The 14,460-nt window shown below is 37.6% G+C and overlaps 4 protein-coding genes across 4 annotated transcripts; 1 reads left to right on the top strand and 3 right to left on the bottom strand. All coding sequences in view use genetic code 12, as the record gives it.

Annotated features, from left to right (window-relative positions):
- Positions 1–551: 551 nt before the first annotated feature.
- CANMA_002637 (uncharacterized protein) lies at positions 552–3,203 on the bottom strand (the record flags this gene model as incomplete). Its single annotated transcript, XM_051814728.1, has 1 exon — positions 552–3,203. The coding sequence occupies one exon, from the start codon at positions 3,201–3,203 to the stop codon at positions 552–554; it is 2,652 nt and encodes an 883-aa protein (XP_051671608.1).
- A 2,466-nt stretch (positions 3,204–5,669) lies between these two features.
- Positions 5,670–7,273, bottom strand: AUR1 (inositol phosphorylceramide synthase; the record flags this gene model as incomplete). Its single annotated transcript, XM_051814726.1, has 2 exons — positions 5,670–5,734; positions 5,800–7,273. 2 exons carry the CDS (start codon positions 7,271–7,273, stop codon positions 5,670–5,672), a joined length of 1,539 nt encoding a protein of 512 aa, XP_051671607.1.
- Positions 7,274–9,356: 2,083 nt separating this feature from the next.
- On the top strand, positions 9,357–10,259 carry CANMA_002635 (glucose-6-phosphate 1-epimerase; the record flags this gene model as incomplete). The annotated part of the gene is made up of 1 exon (XM_051814725.1): positions 9,357–10,259. One exon carries the CDS (start codon positions 9,357–9,359, stop codon positions 10,257–10,259), a length of 903 nt encoding a protein of 300 aa, XP_051671606.1.
- A 129-nt stretch (positions 10,260–10,388) lies between these two features.
- On the bottom strand, positions 10,389–12,176 carry CANMA_002634 (uncharacterized protein; the record flags this gene model as incomplete). Its single annotated transcript, XM_051814724.1, has 1 exon — positions 10,389–12,176. One exon carries the CDS (start codon positions 12,174–12,176, stop codon positions 10,389–10,391), a length of 1,788 nt encoding a protein of 595 aa, XP_051671605.1.
- Positions 12,177–14,460: the final 2,284 nt, after the last annotated feature.

The raw sequence follows: 14,460 nt of genomic DNA, 5'->3' as shown, positions 1-14,460 counted from the left end.
GCACACAAATGTAAGTTGAATGGTCCAAACTAAATTCCAGAAGTTGTTTTATTTTTCTTTTGTTTTAAAAAAATTTTTTTTTTCCCTGAGCGCCTCGTGCACTTCTAGATACTTTACCGGATATTAGTAAAGTAATAAAAGATAACAAGAGAAAGACTCTGTTGTTCAGTTCTGTAGTAACTGTATATGATTATAACTTTCCAACCTCTTTTCAGCTTGTCTTGAAATGAGGCCTATAAATCACCTTATCCATTGCTTGGATTTGTATGTCGTTGTACATTTTATGGTGGTGCTTACGAATACACCCAGTCAAAAGTCGTGCAATTAAAATCATTTTTAGCTCAATTACAACCGCCTTAGCTTAATTACACTTTTGAAGTATAAACATTTGAGTCACTTTACGAAATTATTACAATTAGGTGACGAGGATTTGCTGAAAAGAAGTAGATTAGAAGAGTTTATGGAGACTTCTTGGAGAAAAGCATTCCAAAAATAAGCCATATATTGATTAAGTATATAATAACGATAGTAATACATATGCTTAGTCCCACTTACAAGAGCATTGGAATCATAATAGCGACAGCTCCTGCCAATGCTTTCATGTTCAAGGCATTCGTTACACCACTGTTTTCATATGTCTCAACAGATTCTGCAACTTCATCATTGGCAACTTGTTGTTGTTGTTGTTCTTCTTCTTGTGAGATTTGCTCTGAAGCAACACCAGCAAGAGCTTGACTTTGCTCGGCTTCCTCTGAAACAACTTCTTGTGGAACGGCTTCTTCAGCAAGCTCTGGAGCAGCTTCTTCTGGTACAACTTTTTCTTCTGCTGCAACTTCTTCTTCTGCTGCTGCCACTTCTTCTTCTGCTGCTGTCACTTCAACTGGAGCTTCTGTAGCTTCAGCTTGACCTTCTTCAGTGACAACTAAGTAAGTAGTCAAGGTAACAGTAGTGTAACTAGTGGTGTGAATCTCAGTAGTATAAACGTCACAATTGTCATCGGTGGCACATTCTTCAACAGTATAAGTCACGTCAGTGGTGCATGGGATAACAACAGTTTCAGTTACATATGAAGCAGGACAATAGGTAGTTATGATTGTCTTTTGCACGGTAACGGCTTCAGCACATTTATCGTCTTCACAAGATGTGATGGTGAGGGTTGTTTCTTGAGTCAATGTAGTAAGAACGCTGTCTGGAGCATCAGTGACGACGGCCTCGAGTGACTTGGAAGTTTCAACCTTTTCAGTACAAACGGCATCTTCGTCACACTCAGTAATAGTAACAAGTACATCAACAGTTCTAGTGATATATGATGTTGGCTCCTCAGTTGGCACTGGTGCCTCAGTAATATCAGTAGATCCAATAACATCAGTAGGTTCAGTAGGTTCAGTAACATCGATCGATTCAGTTGGTTCAACTACATCTTCGAATTGACGAGCAGCAACTTGTATTGGTTCACAGCCAACCCCAGATCCAGCATAAACAACATATCCAACCTCGGCTGCACAAACCGAAAATGGAACAAGTTCATCACGTTTGCTAAGAGTACGACGTTTCAAAGCAACTGAAAATTCAAGCACGTTTCCTTGTATGCTCCAACCAGCAGTAGCATCAGCCAATGCAACAATGGTTAAAAGACCATCTTCACCAATTCTGACATATTGATCTTCACCAACCTTCAAGTATCCATCTTCTATTAAGAAATTCACAACTTCTCCATTGGCAATAGTGATGTGAGTACCATTAGAATCAAAAGCTTCCAAAGATCCAGATAAAAGAGCGACAAGTTCGAAAGATTCATCTGGGATGACAGCGTCAGTGGGGAGAGCAATTTCAACTGGCTCGGTTGGCTCTTCAGTTGGCTCTTCAATTGGTTCTTCAGTTGGTTCCTCAGTTGACTCAGTTGGCTCTTCAGTTGGTTCAGTTGGCTCGGTTGGTTCCTCAGTTGACTCAGTTGGCTCTTCAGTTGGTTCAGTTGGTTCGGTTGGTTCCTCAGTTGGTTCCTCAACTGGCTCAGTTGACTCAGTTGGTTCCTCAGTTGGCTCTTCAGTTGGTTCAGTTGACTCAGTTGGTTCCTCAACTGGCTCAGTTGACTCAGTTGGTTCCTCAGTTGGCTCTTCAGTTGGCTCTTCAGTTGGTTCCTCAGTTGACTCAGTTGGCTCAGTTGGCTCTTCAGTTGGTTCAGTTGGTTCGGTTGGTTCCTCAGTTGGTTCCTCAACTGGCTCAGTTGGCTCTTCAGTTGGTTCAGTTGACTCAGTTGGTTCCTCAACTGGCTCAGTTGACTCTTCAGTTGGTTCAGTTGACTCAGTTGACTCTTCAGTTGGTTCAGTTGGTTCGGTTGGTTCCTCAGTTGGTTCCTCAACTGGCTCAGTTGACTCAGTTGGTTCCTCAGTTGGCTCTTCAGTTGGCTCAGTTGGCTCAGTTGGCTCTTCAGTTGGTTCAGTTGGCTCGGTTGGTTCCTCAGTTGGTTCCTCAACTGGCTCAGTTGACTCAGTTGGTTCCTCAGTTGGCTCTTCAATTGGTTCTTCAGTTGGTTCAGTTGGTTCCTCAACTGGCTCAGTTGACTCAGTTGGTTCCTCAGTTGGTTCAGTTGGCTCTTCAATTGGTTCTTCAGTTGGTTCCTCAACTGGCTCTTCAATTGGTTCCTCAGTTGGTTCTTCTGGTTCTTCAGTTGGTTCTTCTGGTTCTTCAGTTGGCTCAGTTGGCTCCTCAACTGGCTCTTCTGTGTCGACTGGTTCAGTCACCAACTCTTCATTCAAGACTGAATCAAAACGAATTAAGTCACCAAGAGCAGCACAACCCAATTCTTCATTAGTTGAAATAGTATAAGGAGCCGCATCTCCACATGCAAAAATTGGCATATTGTACACCAAAACTTCATTACCATCTTCATTAGTTTCAAGAGTCCAGGAATTATCAGTTCCCAAGTCTTCAGTTACAGGATAAGTCTTCATGACAAGATCAGATGGTGTAACACCAATCAAGGTTGATTGATCATCATTCAAAACCAATTCATTGTCATCACTAAATCTAAATCTTTGATCGACATCAGTACCAATGAATTCGACATATTGAGTATCAGGATTAATCTGTACATGGACTTCAACTTCATTGATTGTGGTTCTTAATTTGAAATTCTGATCGTAGGCCAAAACACCAGCGGCGAAGAGTGATAAGACAGTGTATGTCACTTGACTCACTCTCATTGTTTAACGTTTCTTTTTCTTTTGGTGGAATAAAAAAGGGAAGTGGTTTGAGCTGGTAGGATAAGAAAGGTTTCAAAAAAATTTGATCCATGGGAATAGCCTATTCAAAATGGGGGATTTGCAATCATATTAATAGTCAAACCTCCAAGAATTGAAGAATTAAAATAATAAAATTCAACAACAACAACCCACATCCAGTATGCATAAGCGGCATATCATGTTACTGGCTAAAAGCTAGCTATCTAGCTTTGCAATTTGTTTTCAAGAAAAATAATCAATAACAAAACAAATACGCATCCTCTCTCAAGAAACGCCCTCCCCATTCCCTTGACTTGCCTTGCTATGCCACTTTCTCTTGTCTATATCCATATCCCCTTTCTGCATTTCTGAACTATAATATCCATGCAAAATTAAAGTAAACAAAATTAAAAAACAAAAACACCACCAACCGTGATTAATCAGATACACTTCCGCAAAATATTTGGCGAAAGTAACGCAAAACAGCCAGCCACTATCAATTGATGTACCGCACGTGCACGTGTAATATATGTAAGTATTTATGTGTGTAACATGGATTGTAGCGTGTATGTGCTGTGGGTGTGTTTCTATGAAGAATGAGTAGTGTAATAATAATAATTGATTAAAGTTTATATATTGTCTTGGTTTTGATAGTGGTAGAAAATAAAAGCATTTTTTTTTTATTTTCTTGTTGTGTTAATGTATATATGTATACATGTATATGCATGTACATATATACATATACAAAACAAAACAAAAGATAAGAAAATAACCATTAGCAAAGCAACAACAATGGTGTCATCATTTCATCATTTTGCATCAACTAAAACTTGAAGCCACACACGAGATCCAGAGCATAACATAACCATTGTACAATATTAACATCCAAAAGGTTGAGGTCTCCTGTTTTCTCTTTTGCATAGGACTAAAATAAAAGTTAATCTCGTATCCTGCTAAAAATGAATTAAACTTATGTAGACAATAACGACAAGCAAGCAAAGATATAAACTTTCACCAAAAATAATAACATACAACAAGCCAAGATCTTTTTTTAACCGTGCCAATAATAGTCAAAGATTGCAAAATCAAAACAGAAAAACTATTGTAACGTTGTCGTATCTGTAAGCGACGTCGTAAAAACGTACTGTGCACAAAAATTGCCAAAACCTGTAAAAACGTGTGAAAGTAGAAGAAGATGAAGGAAATAAATAAAGATGCTGGTATATGTGTTCAGCATATTGTCGGAAAAAGGAACGTATCTGCTTAAAAATAAAAAAGCAGGCAAAGTATACCTCAATTGAAGACTTCATCATGCGCAAAGCTATTTTAAAGTATATTCCACATACAAAACATAAACATACATATATACATATATACATATAACGTTATTCGAGTTTTATTCCACAATCACGACTTCCATGGAAACCGAATAAAAATAAGGACACGCTATTTTTATATATATCTTTAATACAAGGAATAGGCGGGAAGAGGAAGGAGGAGGAGGAGAGAAGTGAGGTTCCAAGTCTTTGCGGCATATCATTCCATTCTCATACATTCAGAGAAGAAATTAGATCAACTCTGGGGTTAAGTTTTTTACGATATTTTTGGTTGTACCGAAAATGTTTTATATAATCTTATCCTCTCCATTTTTGTACCTTATTCTTTTGGCCCCCGCGTGTAGTAAGTAAGTTCCTGCTAGCTTTGGTATTCCTGTTGGAGAAATCGACTCAAGCAACGAATATCAACACGAGGTTCAAATCAAAAGCAAAAATACATGATTTAAAAAAGAAAGTGATGATGTAATGCATAAAAACAAGATTGGAGAAAATGATCTGTGGTCGATTCAAGTTGCGCAAAAGCATAGAATCTTAGTGGATAGATCGATGTGCCAAAATATAGCATTATAGCAGTTTCTGCAATACCTTAAACCCCTTCCAAAAAAAAAAGGAAGAAAAAAAAATCGCTTCTTCGCTTGCAGATATGATGACCCAGTAACACATATTCAAAATTTACCATAATTCATCAAGTATAAATATAAAAGTATTTATTAAAATTAATTATTAATATTATATGATATGGGATCAAAAAAGTCCGTCATTGCAAATCAAAGGAAAAAAACTGTAAAGCCAAAAAAAAAAATCAATCGATAAGATAGCAGCCCCATGTAATATCAAACAAAACATAACATAGCATAGCATAACATAAGTAAGTTATAAAAAAAAACACACAATTATTGAAAGGGAAATGAAATTGGAATACGAATTTTGTAATTCAAGTTTTGGAAACAGTAGAAAAAGTTGCAAATTGTGGTAAGAAGATGGCTTTTTGGAATTCCTTCTTCTGGGTTTGATTTCGTCATCATACATCAGCAATGTGTAGCAAGTAATCATGCACTTACCTCATGACTATCTATTCACTTATCTCTTCATTTGGACCATATGCACTTCATCAAGTCATAGTATCATCATCATCATCATCATCATCATCGTCGTCGTCGTCTTCGCAATAATCATCTATCTTGGCTAATCTTGCCACTCTTAATGACTATCTTCTTTTTTTCTACCTCCACTCAATCAACCATTGATCCCGAGCCTTGACTTATCAGCAGGTCCCCCATTACCACTAGCCGAAGCCTGTGTATTACTGGTTAAATCTTCTACTGATGTAGTTGAAGACGGGGCGTAGTTATGAGTGTCGTCGTCAAAGACTGACGGCGTTTGTGATGATCCTGAGCCAACATCTTCTTCATCTTCAAAGTTATGTTCAGCAACATTGCTACTACTTCCAAGGGAAGAAAATGATCTTGGTAATGATCTTGAACGTGAGATGTTACCCATCTCAAATACTTCCTCTTGTGAATGTTCTTGTTGTTGCTGTTGCTGTTGCTGTTGCTGTGCTAATGATGGATATACTCTTGAATATGCAAAGTTTTCTAAATCACCACCACTACCAACGACATTGCGCTGGCTAACATTGCCCCCTAAAGGGTCATCGTTAACTGTGCTGTAATATTCCAATTCAGTATACGACCAACGACAAAATTTATTAGCCTTAGGTAAATATTTGAATTTGACAAATTCAAACACCAAAAGTGACAATACAGCACCACCGGTTAAATCAACAAAATAATGATGGGTCAAGTACATTGTGCTCCACCATAACCAAGATGCATAAAAGACCCAAAGTACTTTCAAGCGAGGGAATAACCAACACATGAATAAAACTTCCATTATACAACAACCTGAATGCAATGATGGGAAAGCACCAAAAATAACCGGCGAATTGGAGAATCCAGTGGTGTACATATCAACTCCCAATAATTCATCTATACGACCCAATCCACCTGGCGAACCATGCATGGTGTAATTAGCTGGTTGTAATCCATATAAGTTCTTGTACCAGGGTGGGGCAGCTGGGAACATCATTTGTATAATAACCCCAAACAAATTCATGTACCCAAAGGCAAAAGCAAATGATCTTAAACTAGTTGGTGGAGCAAAGAAAAACATAATTGCAGCCACAACAAATGGAGCTCCAAAATGGAATAATCCATAAGGTAACCACCCCAAGATATCCAATACACGGTTAGTTACAGTTGCCAACACATTTGATAAATCATCACCATATAAAATGGTTTCCATAGCTGGCAAAACTTTAACAGAAATAGCTGGTTTCCACGAATGAGGTATTTTGGAGGTGGTGAAATAGAATCCCAACCAAGTCAAAATAGGAAGGGCAGGTAAGAAAAATTGTGATGTTGCTGGGACAGTAATGATGGTTAATAATGCAAGCAAAACGGGAAGTTTAAACAAGATGGATGCTGGGTATATTACAAACACAAATAACCAAACCGATGAAAGGAAACCATAATGTAAGATTTCTCCCCTAGACCATTTGTGGTGTCTTAGTCTATGAATGCTAGTTCTAATGCTAGTGTTTGTTTCTAAATCAGATAATGTTGAAGTTGGAGTCTTTTCCAGTAGAAAGTAGTGGTTGAATAGTTGGTATGGTTTGTGAAGTATGGACGATGATCCATTGTAATTGCGAGGCATCTCTCTCTCTATGTGAAACTGTGTATGAAGTGGAGGTGTGTAAGATGCTTATAGTAGGGGTGTAGTGTGTATATATTCAACCTTTTTTTGGTTTGTTTTGGTTGCCGGTTTTATTCTACTACAAATTGGTTGTAAAAGTTGTTATTGTTGTTGTCTTTTTTGGTGTGTGAGTGTTTCTAGTGGCAAGTGTAACTCAGTGTAGTGGTTGTGATTTGTGTATGTGTGTCTGTGTGTCTGTATGTCTGTGTGAATTTGTATCAAAGATGAAAGATGGATGGATTTGATTGTGATGTGATGTGATGAATTGTCAAATGGGTAATTTGTTTGATGATTTCTAATTTTTTTTTTGGTTTTTTTTAATAGAAATTTTCTTTTTCAAGAAAAAAAGAAAAAGAAGAGAAGAAAAATAGGAAATATAAAAAGAAGTCTAAAATTAGGTCAGTCAATCAGTTGGTACAAATACAATAGATTTATTCTTTTGCCTTTTCTTCTAATAGTCTGTTTGTGTCTGGGTCTGCTTGTCTTGATTATCTGTGTTTGCTTGGTATTAGTTGTTGAATTGTTTAGTATTGTGCCCTTGTAGCTGTTCTTGTCACACGTCAATTGGAAAACAACAAAAATAGGAGTAGAAATAATGGAATGCACGACATTTAATTATATTTCACGACATATTATATACACAATTTCCCCTAAAGACATTTTAAAAAGCAATTATCTTTTTTCAAACAGCAATTTACAAACATTGTTTGTCAATACAAAATGTCTCTCTCTTTCTTTTTTTCTTTCTTTCTTTCTTATTGTTCAAAAGCAAAAAAATTAAAAAAAAAAACAATTAAAACTTTACGAAACACTATAAACTCTTCAAAATAAACAATCAGACCTTACTATTTTATATATAGTCCTTATAGCAATCAATAAGGCTATATGGTGTTAGAGAAATTTAGACCTATTTTCTTACTTAGGAAAACCTCCACATGGTTGTGTTAACCAACCACCTTCTACTATACAGTATGATCGAAAACAAAGTAAAGTAAGGGGAAAAGAAAAATAGGGGGTCAGTGTGATATCGCAGTTGCTTTAAATGCGACACGGGACTAAAAAAGAGATTGTCTCCGGATTTCGGTTATTAAGTAGGAAGTAGCAAAATAAATTTCTTTTTTTCTTGCTTTTTTTTGCTTTTCTACGGACTAATCTTTTTATAACCGATGGAATTGGAAAACATTCAAAGAATAAACAGGCAGCATAAGAAGATACACACAGATACCCTCATTACTATAACAACGTCCAGAGAGTCAAGAGAAATAGAGTGTGTACGTGTGGTTCTATATAATTAGTGACTCTACCTCTAACGAGAGCAGATTTCTCTACAATACTATATCTACTGTAGAGAGAAAATTGAATGTACTACATTAGATGCATATTTGAAATAGCTTTAATGGCTTCTTTGAAGTTAAGTTAGACACATATCGAAGCACAAAAACCACCCCCAATTGAGCACAACCTTATCAGTTTAAGTACAATCGGCCGATTTTGCCTGAAAAGGTAACTCTCACGCACCTAATCACGTGAGATTATATTTTTTGTCATATTTGAATATACCATCTATCGTATGGGTGGAAAGTGATATAAAATGATCCCCTTATCCTTTCTGTTCACTTTCATTTTGCTTCATAGCTAACTAAAACCATTGCCCTCCCCCCCACCAATTTCAACGATTCTAAACTCTCCGATTATTCGAATCACTCAACAAAACCCAATTGATTCAACAGTATGGTTTTTTTCACGCCCACTTTGTCTTTACTAAATTAATTTAATATACGCAACTACACACATACAACACAACTTTGTGAATCTAGACCAGCTGCAAACTCTCCCACGAGGTAACAACAAAAAGAAAAAGGGCTGCGAAAATCAAATTTCTTGCGTTTTTGTGTTGCATCAATGTTTCCTCTCTGAAAGAAAAAAAATTGCCAACGTTTGTTCACTTTCAACAACAACAATAATCAATTGCTATTCTTGAAGAGAGCCTACTTCTTCTGTGCACACACACATACACACACACACACACAACTCCTTATTAGCAATGCCGGTAGAAGAATTAGACGACAGGGTCATTTTGACCGACGCCAACGACTCCTCCACCAAATTAACCATTTTAAAATTCGGAGCCACAATCATATCATGGCAACATCAAGGCGAAGAAAAATTATGGCTTTCCAAAGCAGCTAAATTGGATGGATCCAAAGCAGTTAGAGGTGGTATTCCCCTTGTTTTCCCCATTTTTGGTAAACAAAAGGATCCTAACCATCCAACGGCAAAATTACCCCAACATGGATTTGCTAGGAATAATTATTGGGAATTCTTGGGTCAAGTTAAAGAAAACCCACCTACGGTTCAATTTGGATTAGGACCTGAACAATTGGATCAAGAAACAAGATCTAAATGGGATTATGACTTTACTTTGATCTTGACCGTATCCATTGCCAACGACAAACTTAACCAAAAGATTGAAGTGGAAAACACAGGACTGGTGCCATTTGAATTCAATTGGTTGTTTCACACATATTACCACGTCGAAGATATAACCGATGTATTGGTCAACAATCTTGTTGACGTTTCCTGTTATGACCAATTGGTGGCCGACAAGTACACGGAAAAAGCCCCCGCCATTTCATTCCATGAAGAATTTGATCGTATTTACCAAAACATCAATCCTCATCGTATAATCCAAATTATCGACAAGGGAAAAGTCTTGTATAATTTGCATCGCACCAATTTACAAGATTCAGTAGTGTGGAACCCATGGGTGAAAAAAGCTGAAGGCATGGGTGATTTCGAACCTAAACTGGGGTTCCATAATATGGTTTGTGTTGAACCGGGCCATGTGAGTTCGATGGTGTTGTTGCCTTCGAAAGAGAAGTGGAGTGGTGAGCAGGAGGTTGTAATTGGTGGTGAAATCAAGGTGCAATCCAACATTTATGAGTGACTGGAGGGAAGAACTTTGAAATTATAGAGATAATTGAGAAATTTTACTTGGGCTGTTGTATAGATACGCTATGTAATCAAAAGAAACAGAGAAAACAAAGAGGTGTAGAAACAAGGATCACTCTATATTTTAATTAAATTTTTCTTTAAACCGTTGATACTTACTCAATGATTTTTGCGATGATGAAATTGTTGGCTTATCATACAACGAAAATGGTTGAGGAATAGTAATTGATTTCGATTTAGGTAGTGTTGTCGCTGCTGTTCTTGTTGTTTCGACTTTCCTGGCACTGTTATTTATCGATTGTGGTTGGTGGTGCTTAGTGTTGTATAGCCCATTACCGTTACCATTACCACCACCACCATGTTGGGAATGCAGTTTAAACGACGAGAACGATTTTGATGGACTCATGCGTGAAATCGACGGTTGCATGGGAACCTCTTGTGGATGGTATTTGCTTGATTGTTGTAGAGTCTTGCTGTGGTGATGAAGGTTTGTGGATGTGGGAGGTTTCATAGCAGTCTGTGATGTTGATGGTGGCAATGACGATGGTGAGGAGGCAACTCTATTGCTTTGCTCATTATTGTGAAATTGGGGTATCAGAGGTTTTCTTTGTAATTGAGAAATACTTGTCTTTTTCTGTAATTGGGGTATCAGTGGTTTCTTTTGTAATTGGGGTATCAGTGGTTTCTTTTGTAATTGGGGTATCAGTGGTTTCTTTTGTAATTGGGGTATCAGTGATTTCTTTTGTAATTGGGGTATCAGTGGTTTCTTTTGTAATTGGGGTATCAGTGGTTTCTTTTGCAACTGTTGTTTTTTAGGAACATTAGGCTTGACGAATGAACTTGATGGTGTATTCAGCCAAGGCTTACTATTACCATGGCTATGCTGTTGTCCTGTATTTGCTTCAAAACCGCTGCCAGTATTGGAAATTTTACTAGGCTCCTGTAATATACTAGATCCCTGGCTACTCACTGGTTTATCCATGTGTAACGTCAGCGAGTTCAATGTTCCCGAACAAGTTTCATTGTACCTAGTAGGTGATGAGTTAATCACACCCGCCATTTCTAACGAGCTAGGGCGTTTTTTCAATTGTGGCAACTTCTTTGGTGGTGCTGGTGGTGCCCAAATTTCCTTGTTTGGCGAACCGGTATCAGTAGTCTGTCTCAATATTGAATTCAAATTATATGATGCTTTACTGGGTGATATCTTGTTTGGAGAAATTTTACGATTCTCGGTGGGGTGTTGAGATTGTCGGTTTTGTTGTTGATGTAAAATGGGAATAGCCATGATTTCGTTGGCTCCATTCAAGGTACGTCTTCGTTTACTTGCGCTTTCAATGGTGTCGTATTTATCAGTAGCAGTTGCACTCGCACTTGCCAGCAGATCATCCAGTCCTAGCTTCTGTGGCGACGGAGTTTTGTTCCGATTGTGTACTGAGTAATGATGCGATATCGACTCCATTTGTTTGAACTTTGTCATATGTAATCCACTGTACCGTTTATTTCTTCGTTGACTGACTTGATCCTCCAATCCATACAGTGGTGAAGAATTTGAAGAATGAGAATAACCGTTGCCGTTAGCGTTTCCCGTGGTTATTTGTTGAGCTCGCTTGTGTAATTCTGAAAGCACATTGTTGGTCAATTTATGCGAATATCCCTTGTTTAACATCGATGATTCCGTTGGTGATTTTTGTAAGTCTAGACTTGGATAGAGCTGTGTTGGCGGTTGGGGTTGTGGCGGTAGAGCAGAAGGTGGAAAATGCTCTTCATGAGGGAGGTAATGCTGATTATGTTGGTCTTGATGCATGTCATCATAATTGAGTGGTGATGAATTCAAATTTAGATTTCTAATCTTTTTAATTGGTGTGTTGAGAGAGACATGCTGTTGCTGCTGTTGATAATACATATCAGTCATATTCTCATTACTATGAATGACCTCAATTCCTTTCTACCAGCTTTAGTGACAATTAGCTTTTGGCGAAACGATGTCTGCGTGATGGTGTAAAATCCTCTCGATGTGATTGATTCTCTTTCTCGATCTTTGGATCTTTTTCTTTTTTTGTTTGGTTGACGATGTTGTGTAAAGTATGCTTCCCAATTGGGATAGATTGTAAACAACACGATTAGTTTACATGCTACCAAATGGTGTATCACGTACACAACATATAGTGTGAAGAGAAGTTGGGCTATTTAGGGTTGAATGGAGCAAGTCGAAGCCTTCCCCATTTTTAATCAAGATGTATATCCTGGAATAGCATAATTGAAGAGTGGATGACGTTTATGAAAGTGTTTAAAGAATGTAGTGTAAGACTACTAGTAATTTGTGCTGAAATCAGACAAATTATTTGCAGATCTAGAGCGGAAAGAGGAGGGAGAGGTACTATCGATTTTTTCTTGCTGACTGCTGAAGTAAACGGGTAGGTAAATAACAGTAACATCAAGGATGACAACCAAAATATCCGTTCCTCTCTCCTCAAAGGATGGTTAACGGCACCAAAGATTAAGAGTGAACGGATATTGTACATTGGTAAGGAGAGACTTTACCTGAGCTCGGAGAATTGTCCTTCAGAGGATGCTGGATCTAAGGAAGTCCATTGAAAAGGAAAAAAAAAACTGCAAATGAATGCGTAAGAGAATAGTTTATTATGCAAATCCAACCAAACGTTTGATGTAAAAATAAAACAAAAGATCAAGGGATAATTGATAGTTGCAAAATCCCAAATCAAAGCCGAGGTTTATTTTCATCAATATCCGTTTGTAAAGAAAAGAGAAAATAAACAAACAATAAGAATAAAGGGTAAAAGTTGCAACAGGTAAAGGGGTTTAGCAATACTACGGGTTGGGTTGGTGGGGTTTACCAATTCCAACTGGTTCGGCACATGACGTCAAGCAAGTTGCTTAATACGAAGACAAACAAAAATAGCATATGCAGTGGCGTATCTAGGTATCACAAATGTTTCAGAAAAGTCCGTGATGATAAAGGTTTTAGATATCGAAGCAGTTAGGAGTTAATGCAGTAGGTTACGATTTTTGATTATTTGCGTTTATTCTCCGATTTCAAATACCCCACACAGCTTTCATATTTACAATAAGGATTTAATCGTACATGTGTCGTGTCTTAAAAGTTAAATGAGACAATAACAAATAAAAAAAAAAAATGCGTTGATCTGTTCCTCGGTTGAACTGTATTTTTCAAAGTAAAAAGATGAAGATAATTTCATGCTAGTAGCACGTACTGGGGGTACATCCCAGAAGTAGTAAGAGAAAAAGTCGCTAGTCCTTGGGTGGGCGTTTATGACTGCTTTTTTTAACTTTTTGGCTTTTCCCTTTTTTTCGCACATGCTAGTTTACTCGGCAGAAATATATATCTCCAGAGTTCGGAGACGAATAAAAATATTACAAGGACAAAAAGAGAAAAGAAGAAAGAGTCAACTTTGCATATGCCTTCGTTTAACTCTTTTTGTGAAATGAAAGGACAAACGGTTTGTGAAGGGGGAGTTTGTAAGAGGAGGAGGAGGAAAAGGCGAAGGGCGAAAGGCGAACAAAGTAGACATTTGTGGCATATGCGCGCTTAACATGAATGAAGCTGGGTTGATCACCGTTTTTACACATGCACATCAAAGTGAGACATTGCCATTACTATCACACGCTTTTAATGATTAATGTAAATTCCTCTTGACCTCCCCACCTCCATTTCTTATTGAGCCCTTTAAAACCAAATAAGAACCGTCTTAGGAATAGGAGAGAACAGAGAGGAGAAGTTAAAGAGAGCGTGTGTATGAAGAAAGAGTTATCCGATATCCATTCTTTGTTCTCCTCATTTTCCACCTTTTTTTTTTCCTTTGCCTCTTGTCTCTCGGCGCAAAGGATGTTACCATAAAACAAAAAAAATAAAGTTGGTGGAATTGCCTAATTGGGAATACGTACCTCCTTACACACATACGTCGGAGTTTTCTCATCTCCATATTTTTAATTTTTATTTTATTTTATTTTTATTTTATTTTCTTTCTCCGACTGTTGAGAATTAGACGCTGAAAAAAAAATCATACCCCTCCATCCAAGAAACACTCGTAGTACGCTTATATCAAGAGAAGAAGGAATAGGGGGGTCAGAGTGTCAGAGGTGGAAACGCACTACCAACTATACCTTCTCCACTGAGAAAAGTTTTCCCAATAAAGGGAATAAACCTAACTGTAAAC

The sequence above is a fragment of the Candida margitis genome, assembly GCF_024628925.1.
Source record: "Candida margitis strain CBS 14175 chromosome Unknown scaffold3, whole genome shotgun sequence".
In the NCBI taxonomy this organism is placed as follows: Eukaryota; Fungi; Ascomycota; class Pichiomycetes; order Serinales; family Debaryomycetaceae; genus Lodderomyces; species Lodderomyces margitis.
This window is presented reverse-complemented; position numbering and strand designations above follow the sequence as displayed.